General features: G+C 41.5%; 1 protein-coding gene across 1 annotated transcript; it reads left to right on the top strand.

Moving 5' to 3' along the window:
- Positions 1 to 463: 463 nt before the first annotated feature.
- On the top strand, positions 464 to 21396 carry EMP2 (epithelial membrane protein 2). The gene is made up of 5 exons (XM_058849604.1): positions 464 to 659; positions 14314 to 14425; positions 16471 to 16564; positions 17866 to 18012; positions 18587 to 21396. The coding sequence occupies exons 2-5, from the start codon at positions 14348 to 14350 to the stop codon at positions 18769 to 18771; spliced, it is 504 nt and encodes a 167-aa protein (XP_058705587.1). The 5' UTR covers positions 464 to 659; positions 14314 to 14347; the 3' UTR covers positions 18772 to 21396.
- Positions 21397 to 22635: the final 1239 nt, after the last annotated feature.

Here is a 22635-nt window from a genome sequence, read left to right as displayed (position 1 = left end):
GGAATCGCGGCTGCTTTCCCCCGCTATGGCTCCCGCGAGAGGGCTCCGCCCTGCGCCTCGCCCGGCTACCATGGGGCAGCTGCCGTCCGTCCCTTGCCCACAGTGACGAGTGGCACCGCCGCCCCTCGCCGTGTGCTGCTCGGCGGGACGGGGCCTCGCAGCCTCCCGCACTCACTACGGAGCGGTCACTCCTCCGAGAGGGTCAGCCCAGACGGAAGGCGGGAGCCGCCCGGGGAGCGGGCTGAGCGCCCGGCCGCTGGCATCCCGTGCGCCGGGCTCAGCCCGCCCTGTCCGGGGGCCGGCGGGGGCAGCGCTGCAGGGACCGGCCTCGGCCGCGGGGGACGGAGCGCCGGGCGAGCCTGGGGAGGGCCGAGCGGCGAGCCTGGATGCCCGCCCGCCGCCGAGTGGGAACGGGCGGGGAAAGTTTCTCCTGTGCGCGCCCCGTCCGTCCGTCCCTCCCTCCGCGCCCGCACACTCTCGCAGACACACACTCGCTCACACCCCTCTCCCGCCGCCAGCGGCCGGGGGGCACTTTTGAAAGCCCTTCTGGTTCCACACCCAGCCGCCGCTGACATCATTCCCGCAGGAGGGCGGGCGGAGGCACCGCCGCCGCCGCCAGACGGTCGCAGCCCCGGAGAGCTGCCCGCCGGCCCGCGCCCGTGAGTAGCCTCGGCCGGGCGGGGGGCGCGGGGACAGGGGGCGGCGGCGGGGGGTGCGGGCAGCATCGCCGGCCAGGGGAGGAAGAAACCGCCAGAAATGGGAAAAAAGTAAAAGCTCGCGTTTGTTTACTACGAAGCACATTTCTATTTCGATGGCTGTGGTGCTGGGCCGGCGCGGGAGAGCGCTCCCGGTCCCGTCGAGCCCCGGCCCCGCTGCCTCGCCCCGCTGCCTCGTCGGGGAGTGGGACGGGGCGGGCCGAGGGGCTCCTCGCCAGTGAGTCCAGGCTGGGCCAAGCCAGCAGAAAGTTCGCGCTCTTCCCGGGATAGTTTCTTTCTGTTCTTTTCTGTAACTCTCAGCGGAGTTCGCGTGTGTTGCAGTAACGTTGTAGCAGCTCTTGGCAGCACCCCCCTCCCGCCAGTGGAAGGAAAATACACTTAGCTGTAATTCAGTGCAGATTTTGAAGTTTTTGCCATCATTAAACGTCTTTCCGCTTGAGTCAAACTGCAGTTTCACTCACTGGTGGCTTTTATCTATATGTAATGCCCCCTACATCGGGAGCGTTATGTGCCAGATACTGGACAGACAGCTAGCTCTCAGTAACGTGGGTTGTCTGCAATATTGACTATTGAATTTTGACAGGTAAGCTCCTTGTTTGGACATTTCTAGGAAGAACAGTGTCCGTTCCTCAGCAGACTTATCCATGAGTTGCTCTTACCCACAGAACGCTGCCATCAAGCAACCTGCAGTTAGCAGCCTCTGTTAATTTCTTGGCAGGAATACTTTGTTCATATAGTGCAGGAAGGTGGTTTTCTGGTTGTTGGGTTTTATTTTTCCTCACAGCAATTGGGAATAGCATGTAAATGATCAGCAATTGTTGCAGGAGAGCATCTTAGAACTATCTTCTGACTTGATACAGGGCTGTGAAGAAACCCACTAGATAGCCGTGAAATCGACACTGAATTTTGTCGGCGTTTTCTTTAGGAACTTTGGAAGTAAACAACTATGCTTGGCTCAACATCAGAAAAACAAAAAGTAGCTCTTTCTCTTCGTTTACTTGCAGACTCTGTATATACAGTGCTGGTGTGTTAACTATATAAAATAAGCCTTCCCGCCTGCCTGAGATGTTTTCTCTGTCAAATAAAAATAGCCTATAGTGATTCCTGCATCCAGACCCACGCTCAGATGTTTAAGGCTTTGCTGTCCATGTTGTTCAGGAAAGAGTTGTGAGGCTGTGACTGAGGTGCCAGGTAGCTGCAGATGTGGGCAGGCAGGAATCCGCACAAATGGTAGGGGACTTTTGGGCACGAGTTTCACTGAGGGGAGAAATGGGAATTGCAGTTTTCTGAAGAGTCCAACAACATTTTTACAAGAGAGTGTGTGACAAATGCCATCCAAATATACCACCTGGAGCACAGGTACTTCCCACAGCTGATGAAATCAAAGTGGGAATGGAAACAAAAGCATATGGTAAACATGGCCACCAGAAGCTGATTTGAGTTTATTCAGCATAAGATTTAGGGACTTCACTTTTGCTTCAAGACATTGAGAAAGGAACTCTAACTGTTTTTTGAATCTCTTTGTGACCTTGTAGTGTTGAGTTAGGAAATAGACTCAGGGATACCTGAGGGAAGATTCATCCTCCATGCTTAATAAAGATATGTGCAGATTGTGTCAAGCCAGCTGTGTGGCTGACAGGGATCTTACAGGTAGTTGTCTGCCCATCCAGGAATTACTCTGCCAGTAGCCATCAACATTAACTGGAGTTGAAATGCAGCCATACCATGAAAACTCTTAGGAGGCGATCAGTTTCTTGTTAGTGTGCTCATTTGGGAAGGAAAATGGTGGGTTAATATAATTTCAAATAAAAACAACATCCAATCAGTAGACAAGACACTACTGGTGTTGAATTCTTTATTTGTGGTCTGGAAAGACTTCTATTGTAAACACACAGTGTTGATTATACTGTAGATTTTCCAGTGAGGAAAAATAGTGAGTTTTATTTGGTTACACAGATTTAAAACCTTGTTAATAAAGGAAGTTGGTCAACAGACTGAGCAGATCAAGACTGAAGCCTGCTGCAACATTATTATCTTAGACAAAGATTCTGTCTCAGTTTGTAGATGCTGAAGCTATTGTTGGTCAACATTGCTTAGAAGAAATGAACATCTCCATCTTACACCCACTTTCAGTTAATGCACTTGACACCTCGTATTAGCATCTCCTACTTCACAATTGCTTTGTGTCTTTCTTTTACTCACATTATTATGGCTTTTATTTTGTTGTCTTGCTTGTCTCAAGGTTGTTTCCCATCTCAGGTTTGACATTCCTTCAGTGATTAGAAGAATGTTGTATTGATGAATCCCATATGGGTATTTAGAGAAGCAAGACCTTCCTCTACTTTTGCTAAGTATATTAGGTGTAGGCTATCTCCTTTCATAATGTTGTTTCCCTGTCATTTAAAAATGAGATCAGTGGCAGCGCAAGGAGACTCTTCCCTTTTCACCTCCGCAGCTTGAATATATTTTGATTTTCCACTGGCACTTCACATTCTATTTGTGTCTTGAGCATCATGTAAGACATGACATCCCCACATAAATCAGGACAAGAATGTGTTTAATTAAAGAGATACGTAGGTCTCTGGGGACAAAGTCTTTTGTACTGCTAGCTGGCAGATGTACTTTCCAGGTCCTCCTCCATGTTCCTGTTGGAAGAAGACCCAGCAGAATGAGGCACTGTGTTATACAGGAACTAATAAGAGAGAGATTTACTCTGAAGTGAAGCAAACACTCTATGTAAAATCCATGTGATGCTTCAGCACAGCCAAATTTGAAAGTAGAAATGACTGCACAGCTTTTATTGAAATCACATTGGTCTCAGAGGGAATGAAGGGGGAACATAAGCACAGTGCTAAGGAATTCCATTCATGGACTGTTCAGTGTTTGTTAGGGTTTGCTTGTTTTTTGGATGCTCAAAGCAAACCATGATCTTTGCAGTAGAGTTTCAGTTTTTGCTGTTTTTTTGTTAAAAACTTTACTGTTTTAGAGAGTAGATAATTTCGTAAAATACATCTCAAAATGTCAGGTGATGCTTATGACTTCGTTAGGAAGATAAGTATCATAATTATTAGAAAATACATCTTTTCTGGGTGAGACTCAAGAGAAAGCCTGATGGCCTGAATTCATCCATCAAAGGAATTATTATTTCTCCACTGAATGGGGAAAATGTAATTACACCTTTTTATTTTGCCGGTGAAGTTTCATGGGCAGGTTTAATGATGGTATGTGCATGCCAGGTGAAGCCTCATAATTTGGGTGTGACCTTAAAATACAACCCTCTGGCTGTGTAGAGATCTTCACAGGAGTCTGTAGGTGGAGCAGAAAGTGGACTGACTCAAATACCCCTTAGAGATGGCTATAGGATATATATTTATGGTTTGCTTCACTGATTCTTAAACACTGCACTATGTTTGGAATTGCATGGGCCACAAACAGCCGAGGTGGGCAGTGTGAACTTTCCCTCGGGTGTTTAATGCAGGTGTTTAGTGTCCTGAAATAGATTAAAATTCTGGCCTTCTTCCAGACAGAAGGAGACCTTCCAAAAGGCCCTGCATGTCTCTGCTGAGGTGCACATGCTGCCATGTACAGCCTCTGTACACTCACCTGTTCTCCAGGGCTTGCAGGGCTCAATCCACTGAAGCAACAAACCCGCTCTTTAGTTCAAAGGCAGAAACAAACACAAGTCCAGAGACTGCAGAACAGTCTGTGAAGAACTGAAGGGCTCTGGCTGAGCCTGCCCATCTGTCAGGGTGCTTTCTGTACCCTTCCCTGGCACTGTGGCTGTGCAGTGGCCCAGGCACTGTCCAGCCTGGTCGAGGTGCAGCTGCAGGTAGAGCAAAGTGACCCAGTGGCTGAGGGGACTGGGCTGTTCCCAAAGAGCAGCCAGCGTAGAAGAATTGTGCACTGAGTGTGCTCAAACAAGGCATAGAAATCCTTCTACCTGGACTTGTAGAGTCCATATGGCAACTTTAATTGCACCGATTACAACTTAATGCTGTAAAAATTCTGGAGGTAGGCTGAGTATTCAGTGTAATCCTGTGCTACAATGTTGCTGAAAACAAAGCAGTAGTAGTAGCTGTGGAGAGTTTGAGCTTTTTATTTTATAACCAACTGTTGTACCACCAATAGAAATGTGTTTTCACACTCTTGATAGATGATGTGTAAACTCTGAAATAACTAAAACCAAAATTTCTCAACACAGAGCTAGTCAAAGCCAAATCAAAACAAGCAGTTTGAAAATTTTACAACAGTGAATGCAACACATTTAATTGCTAGCAATTTCCACAGAGCATCTGCCAAAGTTAAAACAATATCAGCTTTTATTTCTACGGAATTAAATGCATTGCATTAAATCTGGGAAGACAGACCTTTTCTGCCTTTGTTTGTTGGTTAATTAGGTGGAACATCATAAATCACTCGAGCTGCGCTGTTGTATCTGGAATAATCTCTGGATAAGCAGCAGTCTGTAGTCAGTAGAGCCCAGGGTCTGAGGTTTGCTCAGAACTATGTTAATGCATGGTCAGTGCTGCAGGTGTGCTTTTTTTTTCCTTTTCATTGACTGAGGACACATTTTATCTGTCAATCTATTAGAAAGGTCTGGTATTTTACTTGGTCTGTCACTCCCTGCCTGGCCAAGGTATTGGACAGGGGCACCCTCGACACTGAAATGTGGCCACACGGTGAGTGAGCAGGGGTGAGGCCAGGCCACACCTCAGTTCATCTGTTTGTTTCAGGAGCAGGTTCCCAGGAGGCTCCTCATAGCTTGAATAGCTTATCGGAACAGCCCTGTGTCATTGTCCCAGCTCCATGGAGCTGCTGCTTCCCCAAACCAGAGGCAAGACTGTGCCAGCAGGCTGCAAAGGGCTCTGTGCCCCTGCCCTGGGTGGCTGGCAGGCAGTGGTGGCCCTTAGGTCACCTTCTGACAAGGGGCAGAGGTTGCACTCGCTCTTGGAAGCTTTGCTGCCTGCGCGAGAAACAAATGGTCCCTCCAAGCTGGCTGTGTGGCCTCACGGTCACCACGGTGTCCCTGCACTGCCCATCAGCCAGCTCTGCCAGCAGCCCTTGGAGCATGGCAGAGAATTCAGCTGAGTGCCAAGGGCACGGGTATCATGCAAAAAGCCTGTTGTGAAACACCCAGAGAGCTCAATGAATTGCTGAGAGGCTTCACAGGAGAGCAGAGCTGCAGGGTCCTCTCAGGACAGCGGGTCTGTCGCCCTGCTAGCACAGTCCCTGCACCACAGAAATCCTTTCTTGTGGAGCCCTTCTTCCTATGCTGTGGTGACTGTAAGGCCATTCCAGAATGTGACAGCTCTAAGAATTATAATTTAAATCCTAAATGTGCTCACATATGATTTATAGCCATTTGTTTTCATCTCTAAGTTAAACAGTTCTTTTTCCTTACATGTGTTTGCCTTGACCTGCAAGCAAGTATATCCCCATTCTGTCTTGATCTTTGAAAATGAGCAAGTGAGAACGAGAAGTTCTTGTCTTGTTAAGCTTAGGAAAACAAGCTTTAAGTTCTTTTAGACCAGCTTGATTGTTAAGAAGGTTTTAATGTACACCACAACTTTGTTTATATTGAAGTGTTATCTGGTGCACAACAAGCAAACTAGCTGAACAGAGAGCATGCACTGAACACCTGAAATGATGTGTGCTTTCTTTCATCTTCTAAGAATACAGTTAAGCTCTCCCCATACATACTTAAGTTACAAACATTTTATAACATGTTTTGCACATGCCTTTGTGAAAGCTGACAGAATACGTTTGTGTTTTGTAAGAAACCAGAAACTGCAATATACAAGCAGTTCTTTCAAATTACCGCTGGGTTTTCTCAAACAATATGTGCCCTTTGAGAAATCCCTTGAACCACGGGGTGTCTTTGATTAAAGACTGTTTTGTTAGCATTTGCCAAAGGCATGTGATGCTCAGCATAAACTGAAGGTGGAAGAGTGGATGACTATGATGGGAATCAGAGATTAATTGCAACCCTTTTAGGTGTTATTTAGTATTACGGCAGCCTACCTTACACCTCTGGGTTGTGTTGGGATTAGATGTAGATATAGAACATCTTAAATGTGAGATTATTATTATCTACTGTGAAAGTACAGTTACAAGAGAAAGTGCTTTAGGGAAACAGAAGAATATGTAAAAGATTTACTTTTGAGGGTGGTGTGATTTGTGCTGCTGGAGGAAAACATTCTCTTTCTGCTGACCACACAAAACCCTCTAAAAAGCAGTTTTGAGAAGATGAAGTCTTAAAGACTTTCATTTAAATATGTCTGTCTGTGTAGGCAGCTGACTTCTGTACCTGCTAAATTGTCTTCTCAGCAATTAGTGGCTGGTAATGTCTCTCCCAGGTTTTGCTGGAATATTTGAATACATCTATCTTGAAGTTTTTAAGCTTCAGGCTGTTTTTTAGGATTTTCAGGTAAGATGTCACAAGGCTCATTTTTCCAGTAAGTGACACTTCCCCATGCCACAACAGGGCATTGTGTTCCTGTGTTCCCATAGGTCCTGTTGGTTTTCTTCTGCTGAGCCTGCCCACAAAGGCTTCATGGCAGAGTGACTGTCTTCTGCAGTGCACACAGCAGGGCCATAGTGGAAGGAGTGGTAGGGCAAGTCTAAACCCAGTCCAAACTTGTTTGCAAATAAATGACTGACAGAGTTACAGAAGTGGCAGCAATGCTGGCATCCCTAGGTCAAAATTTTATTAAAAGCATTCCTAAGAAATTAGAAACATCAGCTTCTTTGTGTCTCCATACTCAAAGCTAGCAGGTTGCATTTTTGCTGCAATTTGCTTCTTGGTTTTGTTTGGAAATACATGGACCAGCGTGATTAGAATTTCCTAGACTTTGTAGTTCTGGCTTGGTAGCATAGATTAATGAGGAGGACAGGGTGAGAAGGGAGGAAGTCTGGAGACGATGTGCCAGACCCACCTTTAATCACAGTCTCTTTCACTTTTGGTAGCTAGGTGGGGTTTCTGAAGAGGAGACCAGATTTAGTGTTTATGAAGTTGCATGAGAAAGAGCTGAAGGGGTGCCTGAGCACCCCCTCACACACAGGTGATAGGGAGGCTACTCTAAATCTGCTGTTGCTCAGGCAGTCCTACCACTACCACCAACAGGATGGACAGACATCCAAACACTGTGAAAACAAAAGGTTTTATTAAGCTATAGGTGCACATTTGTATTACTTGTGGTGCACACAAAGAGCAAACCTCAGGGCTTTGGTTGCAAGGCAAAATTTTCTGAAAGAAAATAGATAAAAACGAGGTCATACTGTGTCTTGTGAGTTTCTCTCCAAGCTCCTGTATTTCACTATCAAAACACAACAAGTTGACTGTTGTAATTGTGCAGGAGGTTGCTGGGTCTTAACACAGCCTGCTGCAAGGGCACATAAATCTAGATCTGATAGGATGACCCTACTTTATTTTCTGCCTATGTGTTAAAAAAGCCATAAATGTTATTATTCAAGTGGAGCTCTAGAAAAGAGGGTGGATTAAGTTTTTGCTGTATTTTTTTTTTTTTTTTTTGCCTTAGTACTGTGGTTGAGTGTAGGGAACTTTGATTCATTTCCTTCTGATTTTCTTGCTTTGTGAGGAAGGACTTCGAAAAACAGGTGGAAATGTAAATGAAAAGCTCTCTTCCTTCCACATGAAATAGGTAGCAGAATGAGCTGTGGGCTTGAGTGTGTTCTCAATTAAGCAAACAAAAAGAGCTGATGGTTTCTGTGCTATCTAGGGGCTCACAGGACACTTAGCCCTCTTGATTCCAAAGCCAGAATCAAGCAGGAACCTGAAATTTTATTTCATGTAGAACACACGTTGTTCTTCATGCTTAGCTTCACACTAGGAAGAAATTGGGTGGGAGCCCGTGTACTGAGTAGACTGTTACTCATACTTTGCATTTCCTGCCTGGGTCCCCATTCAGTATTGCAGAGGTGTAGTCAGAGCCATCCAGCAATTCTTGGAGGTCTCCACAGTGGCTGCAGAGACTGGTTGAAGGAGGATGTTCAGTTCCTGTATTGACTGTTAGCTGGGTAAGATCTGAGCATGAAAACAGCTCACAATTTGAATGTACACTTGAACATGAAGAGTGTTGTTATTCCCAACTGTTAAATTAACTCAGACAGAAGAACTAAAGAAACTAGAGTAAGTTGCTTCAGCTGGTATAATTATTCTCTTGGTATTACATTTCCTGATTTTCTCGTCCTTTATGTTGTTTAATATTTAGGCATTAGAGGATTGTTGAAATCCTCAAAGCTCGTGCTGGCTTGGGAGAAAGTCTGCTGTCTGAACTTCACTTCTGGTTACAGTTCTGAGAATCACACAAGAAAAACAGAACCCTTCATACTTGATAAAAGAAAAAAAAATAGAAGAAAGTTAACAGTATCACTCTGTTCTTCATAAACTAGGGGATTCTGTGCAAGTTTAGAGACAATGGTATAGGCAAAATGTGAGCTAGCTTCTGAGTTCTCTGTCATGAGACACCATGGGATGTGGCACAAGAACTCTGAGTAAAACATGTAAATCCAAACAACTTATGATACATCACAAGATGACAGATTTCTCATGCTACAAGTATACAGACTTTCTCTTCTAAATTCGCGTATTCAGACTGAATTATAGCACTGAGGGGCAGAAGAATTGATAATTAAAATTTGCTTTGATTCCATTTTATACCAGTGACCTAAAGAAAGTTCAGCTGAACTGAATGCTTATTGATGGCCCAAAGACCTGCTGTTCTAGTTGCAGTGAAACATCTCAGTGCAGAGAGCTGCAGGTATGGTAACTTGTTCAGCAGGATCCTCTGCCCCTTGTTTTGGGTGTGTCTTTGCAGCACACTAAACGTGGGTGTGCACACCCCCTGCCTCGTCTGTGCAGAGCAGGAGCTGTTCTGCAGAGATTTCACCACGTTTCTAAGGGTATGAACCAGGATTGTCTGTGGGGAAGTTTTCTCATACATGGGCTCAGATGAAGATGATAAAAACCCCTGACTTGATCTTAGGGAATGAGGGCAGCAGCCAGTGTTGGAGGGTAAGCTTCAGCCTTTCCAATGCAAAAGAGCTCAGGATAAACATACTGCACTGTATATTGCTGGTTGCAAAACTTGAGTATGCACAAACATGAGAAATAGCCTGGCAGAAGAGTTGAACTGCATGGGAGGAAAGGAAAGCGTTTGTTGTGGAGATGAAATCTGGGTTGGGAAGTAACGATAAAACTTCTGTTAAAAACTGGCAAAGACTATTTTCATTTTTACTTGCTTGCTGTACTAAACAGCAGAAAAAACTAAAATAGTCCTGTTTCTTCGTACTGATGGACATTAAAGATAAACCTTATCCTGGAGATAAACTGAGGCTTTTCTGCAGAGGATGTGTTTTTGTGTGTGATATGACATAGGGAGACAATCCAGTTTTGAAACACTAAGTTCAGAAATGCTGGAAACCCTGGCCTAGATGCCTTATTTTACTGTGCAGTTCTGTGATGGTTTTGGTGTCTTATCCTGTATAAATGTACTTGTCTCTGCATGTCCAGGAGATTAGAGCAGAGGCCCTTCTTAGACACTTCCTCTAAAGCTCATCAGGGTCTCTCCCATGGCAAGTGCAAACTACTGCTTCCAAAATCTGTGTTACTGAAGAGATTCAAGAGAAGTGTGACTGCTGCATTTATCCTCCCCATGTAAAATGGAGTAGCACTGGAACATTACTTCTGCACTAACAGAAAAAAATAGGTGTTGTTACTATAACTGGCCTTCTGTTTTCAATGTGTTTTGTGTAAGTATCCTACAACTTAACAGCATTTTTGGGAAACCTTATTACCACAGCAAATCTGGATGTGTTCAGTGGGATTCCTATAACTTACTCTTTCTAGATCCAGTGTCAGTCTGCACTTGTAGCTCAGCAGTATCTGTCCACTTCTGCCTTACACCATGCCTTGTGTAGTGGCAATAAAGGCTGAGGCTTACAACTGAAGGTATTGATGTTGACATCCAATGTCATCCTTGCTGTAACTCCCAAATCTGTTTTTAATGGGACATGTGATGAGCTAAGTCAAATATTATGTTCTCTTTTGTCAGAGCTTTGCTGGAGATTAGTACAGGGAGGTTCCTGAAATAGCTACAGATTGACAGGAGAGCTGAGCTGGAAGGGGCCTCTGGAGGTCCCTAGCACAAACTCTGGCTCCAAGCAGGGGGTTAGATCAGGACGTTCTGGGCCTTGTTTCAGTCAAGTCAGGAAGATGTCCAAGAATGGAGATCCCACAGCCTCATGGGCCCTGTTCCAGTACTTAATCATGCTCATTGAATATAATTAATACTTTTTTCACAATTGGAATATTCCTTGTTGCAACTTGTAACTGTTGCCTGTAGTCTTTTCATCACGTACTTCTGAGAAGAGTGTCTCCATCATCGTAAGTGTAGTGTGTCCAAAAAGCTTTTCTCATATATTTGTGTGTGTAAAAACTTAAAAGAATTCAAGCCACTTTGGGGAATGATGAACAATATCTGTTGCATCATCCCAGTTTTCATCCATGCAGTGTACATAAAAATCATCAACACTTTTGACCTGAGAGCAATCTTGTGTTTCAACTGCAAGTGAAAGAAGGTGAAAAATCTCTCTGCCCAGGAAATGGTTCATGGTAAATAATAAAAGGAGTACAGCTAGTGTGCAGAATAGGATGTTACCAAAGTGTTTGGTTAGTAATGCATTAGTAAAATAAGAATTCTGAACATTAATGCAAACAGTGCTCTGTAACTCTGTCCTTTGCTTGCTCTTATGGAGAGGAAAGGAGCTGCCTGCTGCTAGGAGAGGCTCCCAGGCAGACTGTCCTCAGAGGACTGGGGAAGGAAGAATCCCTTCTTGCTGAGGGAGTGGAAGAATTTTGAGTTTGCGCAGTAAGGTTTTGAATTCCAGCATTGTGTGGAGTGGAGAAGGACTAGTAGTTCTCTCTGAGAGATGATATCCAGAATTTCTGCCGAGAGGGATGCAGATTCTGTAGTAGCATCTGCAACTTTGCTGGCTGCATCTTGGAAGAGGGGAGCTGCTTTTTGCTTCCTGCCCACAAATCACAGAGAGTTTCCCTGGAAAACCCTCTTCCCTTCATTATTCCTTGTGCAGGCTGGGATGAACCACAGAAACTCCTGGGTTTCATGGGAAGGGAAAGTTTGTAGGAGTGATTGAGGTCTGTGCACTTCTGGCATCCGGCTCAGGCATGACAGATTGGATAACCAGTTCTTGTTGTCTTTTCCTGGTATTAATTACTTGGAAATGGTCTGTCTCCTTCCTTTCCCCCAGTGTATTTAATTCCTGTCTCCATGTGTCATCGTTTAGCACTGTGTGCACAGAAGTTGTAGCAGCTTGTGAAGGGAGCAGTTGCCAGCAAGTCAGGAGGAGGTATCTAAGGATGGTTGTTAGGAAGGGTCTTTGAAACAGAAACATCAGACCTTTCTTACTGTAATTTTTTTTTTCTTTCCATAAAGACAAAACAAAAATATCTTTCATTTAATCTAGGCTTTATTTGGGTAAAACAAAAAAATGTCTTCTCCTCACCAGCCATACATGTTTATCTATCCTGTCTGAAACACTTCTCTTTATGGCTGAAAACAGTAAAATAAAAACATTCACTTGGATAAAGTGGGTTCTTCTGTGCTGGCAAGTCTTGCTTTTTCAAGATTGGTTTTAATTAGGTTACATTTTTTTGTCTCTCCTTATGCTACTTCATGTAATAAGATGAAATTGTATTGTTATTCTTAAAATAATACTGAGTACAATTTGGTTCTCTCTCCTTATATGGCAGATGATTGTTGCATTATTGAATGCTTAGATACCATCTGTGCAAGAAATGAAACCAACCACAAGACAAGAGGGTGCTGTGCAAAGACTGGTACATATCACAATGAAAATATTTTGATGGGACATTATACAAACCCACAAAATGTCTTCTTTTCCTTTCTTCCTTTCATTCAAGCAAGGCTCAATAGACAGCCATGAATGACACTTCCAGAAGCGGAACTGGATTCAGAGGACCTTGAGTCATACCATAGAATCAGCTCATTGGAGGAAATTGCCACTTTCTATTCTTCATTGTGGCTGAGGAGGCAGAGTTTGACAGAGAGGAAATGGGAAGGAATACCCACTAGAGTAGCTACTTTTCCTATTTTAGGGTTTGACTTGGCTTTCCCAGTCATTCTAATTAGATACGGATATAAGGCTATCCACTTATTTTTCACAAAAGCACTTTAACACTGTTTGCCTTTGAGCTTGTTATAACTCTGTACTGCAGTGGAGATGGAGAGGATTAGTCTGGAACTCCTGGTCTCTATTCACTGAGTTATTATGCTGTCAATTATCTTTTTGTTAAAGTTTTGCAGAGTAGTTATTATTTGCCCTCATGAGAGTGCCAGTGGAGCTGCTTTAAAAATGCTGTCAGAGTAGTCCTTTTATTTGGTTAAATTATTCATGTGGTTCATGATTCCAGTAAATGGCAGTAGGAGAGAGGGGGTTAGACATGAAAAAAATCATGTAAATCTTACTTCATAACTACCTTTTCTTGTGGGTATTTACTGTGTTACATGAGTGGCATCATTTGACACCATAGAATGTGTCCAAAGCAAAGGGAGAAATATGCATTAGTACTGATGAGTGACAACATGCAGATGATGTACAGAATGGTGCACCTTAGCTGCAAAGACCTGCAAGACTGGAGATTCCTTATAGCATGTATTAATTGACAAGAATTTCTGGCCAAGAAGAAATAAATATGTTAAACAATTGCATTTTTCTGTGTGTTAGTAGCAGTAGTTTTCCCTAACCTATTTGTTATGTGCCCATAGATTTCCTGGGGGTTCCAGTTAAATACAGTTTCTGATTCTCTTGTACATAAGAACATATTTTTTTCACATGAGATGTGATATTGGAATAAGTGGGTTAAATAAGGTATGAAGGTAATAGGTAGCCTACAGAGAGTATTAAGTGACAAAACATAAAATAGCTAACTGGATTATTATGTGTAATGGGTTTATTCAGCCCAGGGAGGCAATATATTGAGGAAAATGGAAGTCCTTAGTCATTATTCAATGGATGAAAGTTATAACTGTATGAACAAAGGACATGAGGCCTAAGGTATGACATAGGTGCTTCTAAATCTAGGAGGTAGTTCTTGATGCACTTAATTTTGTTCTGCAAGCATCCCTTTGAAATCTGGTTCTTCATTCTTTGGAAGGATAGTTGGAGCAAGAGTGCAGTCACTTACTGCAGTCAGTGGAAATATTATCATGATTGCACATGATAACGGAATTTGAAATCCACTTCTCTAAAAGCCAATGTGAAGGAGTTTTCCATCCTTGCACACAGAATCAAACTTCTTTGTGTATTTATTCACTGCAACCATAATGCTGGAAGGTTGCAAAATGAACCTCTTGGCTTCATTTCAAGTTGTGATTAATTTTAACACCCATGATGCCAGTTAAGTATCTGTGGAGATGAAACATGTGCTGTGGACTCAAACTGCATCTGATGCTACTGTTTCTAACAGCACCATAACTGCAGATTGATCCACTGACAGCTCTTAAAGATTGTTCATATACTTCCTTATGTTCAACAGATTTATCTCAGCCTAAAGCCTCTCCAGAGCAAGGATGCTGATTCTCCTGGCCTTCATTATTGTGTTTCACATAACCTCAGCAGCGCTGCTGTTCATTGCAACTATCGACAATGTAAGTGTCATTTCTTCTTGTCTCTCAAATGCACTGGGATTTCTTTGCTTCATAAAAATTGGGTTTTTCTTCTCTAGTCTTCAACTTGCTTACTGAGAGGACCTAAGTTTGTTAGACACACTGGTGTCCTAAGCCCTTTCTGTAACAAAAATGCCTTGGATATGCACGTTGCTGGTGGATGAGGTGATCCATGACATCATGTTGTAAGCTCAAGGCAGCAGATTGTCTCCCCTGGGAGAGAATTGGCCAGGGAGGATATTTATGGGGTGAAGCCCTGGGATTTGATTCAGCTGGATATGAAGAGGTGGGGGGAATCCACTGTCCTTTTGTGTCAAGTACATAAAGTCAAACAGCTGGTGATTGATATGTGGGCATAGTTTCAGTCAAAGTGTGTTTTGCCTTGCAAGTGTTTGTCCAAGATGTCCAGATAAATCATGAGAAACACCATGAATGTATCTGTGTCCATTAAGGTGAAGCAGCTTCAGCACAAAACTTTACAATATTTTATGTTGCATTCTTTTCAAGAATAGAATTAATTCTGTGATCAGGAAGAATTTACCCTCCAATATTTATATCTAGCTTTTAATGGAATTTTCCATTTTCCAAAACAGCCCACTAACCTGATCAGATGTCTGTGCGCTGGAATCTGTCTATGAGGTCTGATCTATGTACAGGCTTTTGCTATTAAAAAAATTGCTGCTGAAAATACTCTTTGGTAAAGACCATGCTCCAAGTGAAATGATGTGTTACCCACAACTTTTTATTGCAAAAGTGTACAAACTCAGGTGTTACATTTTAGTCAGCTGGTTGATTGTTCCATGGAAGTAGGTCATTATTTGAGCACTAGAGGAGGTTGTCTTACCCCGCTCCTTTGAATATTTAGAAAGCAAAGACAGTGGGCAAAGCAACTTAATCTTATTTCAAATCTACTATGCACAGCCCTAATTATCACAGAAATAAAAGCCTATGCACTCTGCTTTGTGTCATTAACTACTTTTGAACAATTAAAAACTTAAACTCTACAATAACTGTACAAAAATCTATTAGATTTTATATTATATAGAGGTCAGAGCTGACAAATAACGTATTGAACTTGGACTGTAAAATCCAAATGAATGGAATCCTGAGAAAGTAATTCTTTTTCTTAAAACACAGTATTTTGTTTATCCATATGCCTACTACCATAATATAATTACAGTTTTAATTGCAATATTGTTTGCAAAGCTGCACGGTAAGCTCTGAGGCTTCTGGATTGTCTATTTAAACAGCAGGTCCTACCAGAAATCGTATTTAAAAGTGGTATTTTGTGCAGCTCTAGTCAAAACAAAGGCCTGGGTAGCTATTGGAATGGGAATGGGTTTCCTGAGGAAATGCCACTTGTAGAGTCCTTGTCATTTTAAATGACAAAATTAGCGAATCGTAACTACTGCACCAGGCTACTGTAAAAATCTGCTCAGACACTGCAGTACCATTTTGCCTTGAATGTTAAAACCTCAAAATAGAAATACCACAGGAGGATCTTAATTTGTCAGCAGCCGTTACCAGACAGATGCCATAGTGTGCCTCAGTGCAGCTGCATTGCACTGAGATTAATCACTTCAGTGGCAGCAACCAGAACCTCTGGAAATGAATTCTGTTTCACAGGTGATGCTATTTCCTGCAAATTAGCAAATGCTGTTCCTTCAGAGAGGTGTGCATCCTAAACAGGGTCTGGGTGAACAAAGCACATCTTGTCTAGGTGTCTCAAGGAGTGAGCAATCGCTGCCTATACAAGATTTCCACCCAAACGGCGGAAATCCCTTGTGCTTTGTGCCTGTACCTATTTCACAGAGATCTAAAATGAGAATGACATGTGGACAATTATATACCCTTTATTCTAAAATGCCATGAGATCTCACATTTTGTTTGAATGGTTAAGTATCAAAAATGAAGAGAAAATTGTTACAGCTGGTATATCTGATCAGTAGATATTTGGACAAGGAAGGAGTTTTGTGTGTTTTGTTTGTTTTTTCTGCCTCTAAGAGCACTTTACTTTCATTTTGTAGGCCTGGTGGGTGGGAGATAACTTTTCTACAGATGTCTGGAGAATGTGTGTCACAAATACAAGCACCTGTATGGCTATCACTGATGAGTTCAATGGTGAGTGTCTCTCCATGCCTGTGCCTATGCTCTTCCAGCAGATCTGGTGAAATTGCTATGAAATTTACAGGGGCAGTTTTATAGTTCTTCAAAAATCTGCACATCTTAACTAGGCAGGTCTCCTAAAAACTTTAATATTGGTTTTTCATTTTGGAAAGGTCCTTGTTCTAACAGTTTCTATGAGAGGAAAACAGAAGGAACTGTCATGTGCACTTAAGAGACCTGTGCAAGAGAGTAAACGCATACTAACAATGGCTGCTAATGAGTTCTTAAAAAAATTAGGTAAAAACAGTGAAGTCATCTGAAGAGATAGGATTTGCCTTAGAATTGAACTTGCAGAGAAGAACATAAAAATACTGTGTACAAGAATAGAGGAAAAAGTGGAAGAAAACACAAGCTGGAGTTTTAACAAGGAAGTCTTAATATACAGTGTAGCATAATATCCTGCTTTACAAAAATTGAAAGTAAATGTTCTATTTATTTCTCAACTTTCAATCTGTGGACATTAAAGAGGTAAAGAATTTGAAGAACCATGTACTCATGAAGTAATTTTGTTTCCCAAGCATCAGGTTGGTTTAGGGCCTGTAATGTGCAGTGTCACACAGGGTATCTCAGCTAACCTGGATTTAAGGGTTTGAATTTATTTTCTGTGTTACTGTGTGTCCAGTGCAGTCAGGTACCCATCCTGGGGAGGTGAGGGGTGGCTGAGGTGTGTCTGCTGCTCCCAGAGCTGCTGCCTGCAGTGTGGCTGTGCTGGAGGAGAGAGGCCACGGGAGCTCAGCAGTGGGGCTGCAGTGGGGCTGCAGATTTACACAGAGCAGCTGCATGTGCTCAAAAATGTATTGGTTACTTTACCAGTTACAGAGAAGTAAAGGACAGGAGGAAAAACCTGAATGAGAGGAATCTTTAGTGTCAAGAGTGGGTATCCTGTCTGGTTACACCTTCCTGAACAGAGCTGTCTCCAGGTCTGGTGGGAGGCTGGGGTCTGCATTTGGAAGCTGTTTGGGACAGCTGGCAGTTTCACTGTGCTTCTAGGACATCGATGGCAGCAAAGGCTGGGATGTGGCAGAAGTCTCTTCAGTGTTTTCAATTCAGTTTGATGAGAAGCTTTAAGAAGTCTTTAAGCCACTGGCTGTATTATTACCAAGGAAGCAGAAGAGAAACCAGTCTGTGCAGTGCACACACAACTGCTTTGCTGCATCTGCTGAACCACTTAAAGAACATGGCTCTGCCCCTTTACTCCTTGCAGGAGAAGGCAGAGGGAGAAACTATTTTTAATCAAGGCTGCTTTGTTTTTGCAGAGTATCAATCAATTCAGGCTGTTCAGGCCGCCATGATTCTGTCTACGATTTTCTGCTGTGTGGCATTTCTGGTTTTCATTCTTCAGCTCTTCCGTCTAAAGCAAGGAGAAAGATTTGTGTTAACCTCTATTATCCAGCTCCTGTCATGTGAGTGATTTTTCAACGCTTTTGACTTTAATGATATTTTCGTTAAAGTAGGAAAGTGGGAAAAAGTTTTAAAAAGGTCGAGCTGTGCGAGAACTCTGTAGTGCTCTTGAGGACATAGCTTATCTTCGTAATTGTTTAAACAGAGAACTGTTCCATTCTGTAATATATAGGCAGTTAAAATATGGATGTCATCATTGCTCAGGATAAAGTAATTTAAACTTTGAAGGGAAAGAATTTGAGATTCTGAACTTCTTGAACACCATAAATAATTCTCTAATTGTTACAGGCAAGTACTCACTTTATTTTTTGTCAGTCTTAAAAACTACCCAGATGTTCAGAATCATTTTCTGTTCCCTGCAAATGACATAGATACGCAACAGCACTTCAAATATAAAGCTTGCCAAATAAATTGAAAATATGTCTTGAAATACTTCCAGGTTAGTTTGAGGATGAAAAACCAGCATCTGCAAAGAAAGGACATTAGTGGAAGCAGCTGACAGAAAAGACAGTGAATAGTTGTGTGTACTGATAATATTTTAAAATGCTGACTTTTATTATTTTGTTCCCCCTGCAGGTCTGTGTGTTATGATTGCAGCTTCCATTTACACAGACAGGCATGAAGAACTGCACCAGAGCCATGGATATAGAATGGAAGTTTCCAAAGGCCAATATGGCTATTCCTTTGTCTTAGCCTGGATTGCATTTGCCTTTACCCTGATCAGTGGAGTGATGTACTTAGTACTAAGGAAGCGTAAATAAATGTCAGCATCTAGTTATTTCTATCACTGCAGTACAAAACCAAATTCCAGTAACCATTTTGTATATAATCATTTACATGGTTTTGTAGTAAAGGTATTGTTTCTCTAAAAATGTACTGTGTTCTTCATATGAAACAGAATAAAAAAAAAAGAAAAGAAGGCAGGTGAAATGAAATTCCCAGCACCTCCAGGTCAGGGGTCAGAACAAGATAGTCAAGTGGTTTCTTTTACATATTTCATCATCATAAATGGTCTTCCTTTATTAGACTTTTAACAGTTTGTTCCTGGCTTCTAGCAGATTACAAATAAAGCCCGTACAAATTAATTTGTAAGCAATATACTAACTATATTCCTGGACCAGATATATCCCTTTGAAATACGTTAAATATAAGGGTGTGTAAAAAAATGAGGCCCAGATCACAATGAAAGAGCAAGAAACTCTAAAGCCCAAAGCTGCACTCAGAGCATCTGCCCTGGCACAGGATCAGGGTTCTGCTCTTTATAATGTGCAGTAAGTGTCATCAAGTTTTTATTAAAACCACTTGCTTTGCAAATGTAAACAAGTCCTTTTAGTACTCCACCAAATGTTTCTTTTGATTTCACATTTAATTTAAGCGCACAGAGCCTTTGGTGGGAGCACTTATCAGCCAGTTCCCTGTTCAGCCTGGGCCCAGCACAGCTGGAGCAGTGAGGAACAGCCTACCCCAGTCCTGAATCCCTTCAGCTTAGCCTTGGGCAGCCTTTCTGGGAGGGAGAAAAGGGAAACAGAAAAGCGTTACTGTGCCTACATCTGCAGATTTCTAAACAGACCAGTGATCAAGCAATGCCAAATTTAGGTTTTTACAGCCAAACTCGACATGTTTATTTCAGTGGGCTTTTATCACCTAGGATTTCATGGTTAATGTGTCCTGTACAAAAGCATTCCTGGAGTCTGCCCATTAGGAAATTTGCCTTTAAAAATTAATTTTAAATTCCTTTGTGGTTTTTACGGTTTTAAGGAACTAAACACTGTTACTAAACAAATCAGAGTGAAATTACTATGCTTATGAATTTCATGATCGGTTTCAAGATAAAATGACTTGGTGATTTTTATTTTTCAGTAATTTTTTGAGTTAAATCCTTGCTCTAATACCAGGCTTAACTGCTCAGCAGTGTAACGCTGGCTTTGGCTGATGGTGATTTTGGATATCAGTGTGGAGAATGAATGAAGTTCCTGTTCTGGTTAGTCACAGCTTTGATGCTTAAGTACAGATTTGACTTTTGTAAAGCTCTAACCATTTATTTATTTATTTCATTATATTCACTACAGCTGGCCCAATACACAGGCAGTAAAAAAGTAAATAGGGTTTGAATGAGGTATGGCACCTAAAGTAGAACAAGTTCAGTATCATAAGGCAGTGAAGCTCTACTGAAATTAATAATTACTACATTAGACATCAGCTGATGTCTAACGTAGTCAGATAATGAAATTTTATCTGATTTCTTCAGATTTATCCTTGATCACAAAGTAAAAGTTCAGGTGCATAGCTTATTAGGAACTGCCTCCAACATGAGTGATCAAGTCATGTAGTTCCATCTTCATTCCTTCAACGTCCTATAATGCTTTGGCATATGCTGGTTGTCTTTTTGGAGCAAAGGAATACCAATAAGACTGTTAAAAAAATTAGGATGAGCAAGCAGGACATCATAGTAAAAGTAATAATAATAGTTAAAAACCCACATCAGTTTGAAGAGAAGGGATTCTCCCCAGCCTAGCATCATGCTAGTATTTTGTCAGGTTTTTCCCTCTTAGTGGGAGTGCTCTGAATTTCAAGAATTATTACCCTACTTTTGAAAAAAAGTGCTTCTATAATTTGCTGAATACATTTCAGGTTCAAAACCTGAGTTTTTGCTAGCAAGCAGAATTTGTCTTAAATAAACAGATGCAGGATTAAGGATGAAAGTAGATATACTGTTAGCTAGGCATTTTGCTACATTTATTAATACATGAAACAGTAAGGGAAATTTTTAAGCAAATATGGATTAAAGCTCTAATATCTAAAGGACAGTCCTGAAAAATTCAAAGTTAAGCTTTTATGTCACTGAGTTGCAGAGATGCTTTAGTTTCTCACTGTGATAATGCTCAGGTCATTTGTAGATCAAATATTTAAAATAAAGATGTAGAAACACATGAACACAGTTTAATTCCACAGTAAAAGCTCTGTCCCTTTATTAAAGTGAAAAGCACACACACAACAATCACTCTGCTGTATAACAGCTCCACTTGTGTACAAACCCCAGCACGTGCATGATGCCACACAGAACAGATGGGAATGTTCTGCACAGCAAGGGAACAAATACCAAATCAGTCTGAACTAGAGTTTGAGCAGGACAAACATATTTTATATTTTAGGGTTTTTTTTATACCTTATATGCTATTTAAATATGCCATTTTCTATACTTTATATATTCTGAAAATGTACATGAAAATAAAATGAATTCTTGTACTGTAATAGCAAACTCAATACATTTGGCAATCTGACCTTGTCTTTAAGCTTGGGATATATTTACACAATGTTGGATGAGAAATAGTTGAGTATTTGTGTGAACAGGTAAAATTAAATTCTTCCTGCCTGTAGTAGAACCACAAGCTGATTATTTTGTCCTTTTTTGAAAACCTTTCAGGGTAAGCAGAGAAATATGGTGTCAAAAGAAAGTCTTGAGTAATGTAAGATCCACTGAAGCTCTGAGAAGTTATTACTTATAAGGGTTTTTTAATTTTCCATCATTTGCAGAAACAGTCATCTATTTTAAGATGAGGTTGAGTGCCTTGACCATATGAGCAAATAATGTGAGAAATAGGCCAGTGACTTCTGTATCTGCTCTGGTCCAAGCTTTGGATTTGCCTAACAGCAGGCTTGGGTTTGTACAGATCCATTCATGACACTCCCCCAGCTCCACAGAAATTACTTCTCAAACCCCATGAAACGTCTCCCTTCTAATCCTAATGAATAAAAGGGAAAAGTCCCAACTATTAAAGTATTCGCTAGGAGCCGTGAATTTGTCTTAATGTTTTTCACCCAGCAAGAAATCATCTGCAGTACAGAAAACAATATTGGAAAAACAATCTGTAATATTTATGTCAAGATACTTTTTAAAAAAATATGTTTGTTTTTATTTATGTATCCTGTTAGGACAAGAGATGGGCATTACTTTGCTATACAGTATCTTAAAAAAGTATCATAGATGATAGGATCAGTGCTGCTTAGACACTAACTGGTTTTTTACCCCAGTTACCTCAACAACTAATTTTATGTGGTTCTTAATGTGTTCAAAATAATGGAGGAACTGCTTGACTTGTTCTTTTCCTATCTTGAGCATCGTGGAAATTTGTGCCATTTAGCTAAACAGACCAAAGAAAAGAATTCTTCCTGTAATTCCTAAAGGCAGGAATGAGCCACTACCTTTCCAAACACTAAAGACAACTAAGAATCCTAAAATCAATGAAATAAAATAATGAAGTTTAAAATTTTATTATATTTTTCATTTATTTTATATGTGCAATAATCCCCTCTGAAGTAATGAGATAAAAAAAATGGAATGTGTAAGTAAAGTAGTTTTGAAAAGAAGACTTCAAGTAGAATCAAGCTTACAGAATTAATGAAGCAACATTTTTAGGCCTGACAGATCTGGAGGGGCAGGAAGAGAAAGGAGGAAAAGACAAAGCAGAGGAAACAGAAGCTAAAAGGGGAAGGAAGGCTGGAATAGGTTTTGGGGCTAGGGGTTTCTGTGTTTTTATTTTTGACGATGGTGGTCTCCTGGCGTTCCTCACTTGCTTTTACAGAAGAATGTTTTAGTGTTTCAATCCCGTTCCAATGGAGCCTCC

Source organism: Poecile atricapillus, chromosome 14 (genome assembly GCF_030490865.1).
Source record: "Poecile atricapillus isolate bPoeAtr1 chromosome 14, bPoeAtr1.hap1, whole genome shotgun sequence".
NCBI lineage: Eukaryota > Metazoa > Chordata > Aves > Passeriformes > Paridae > Poecile > Poecile atricapillus.
Note: the sequence above shows the minus strand (reverse complement) of the source record. Positions and strands in the feature narration are given on the sequence as shown.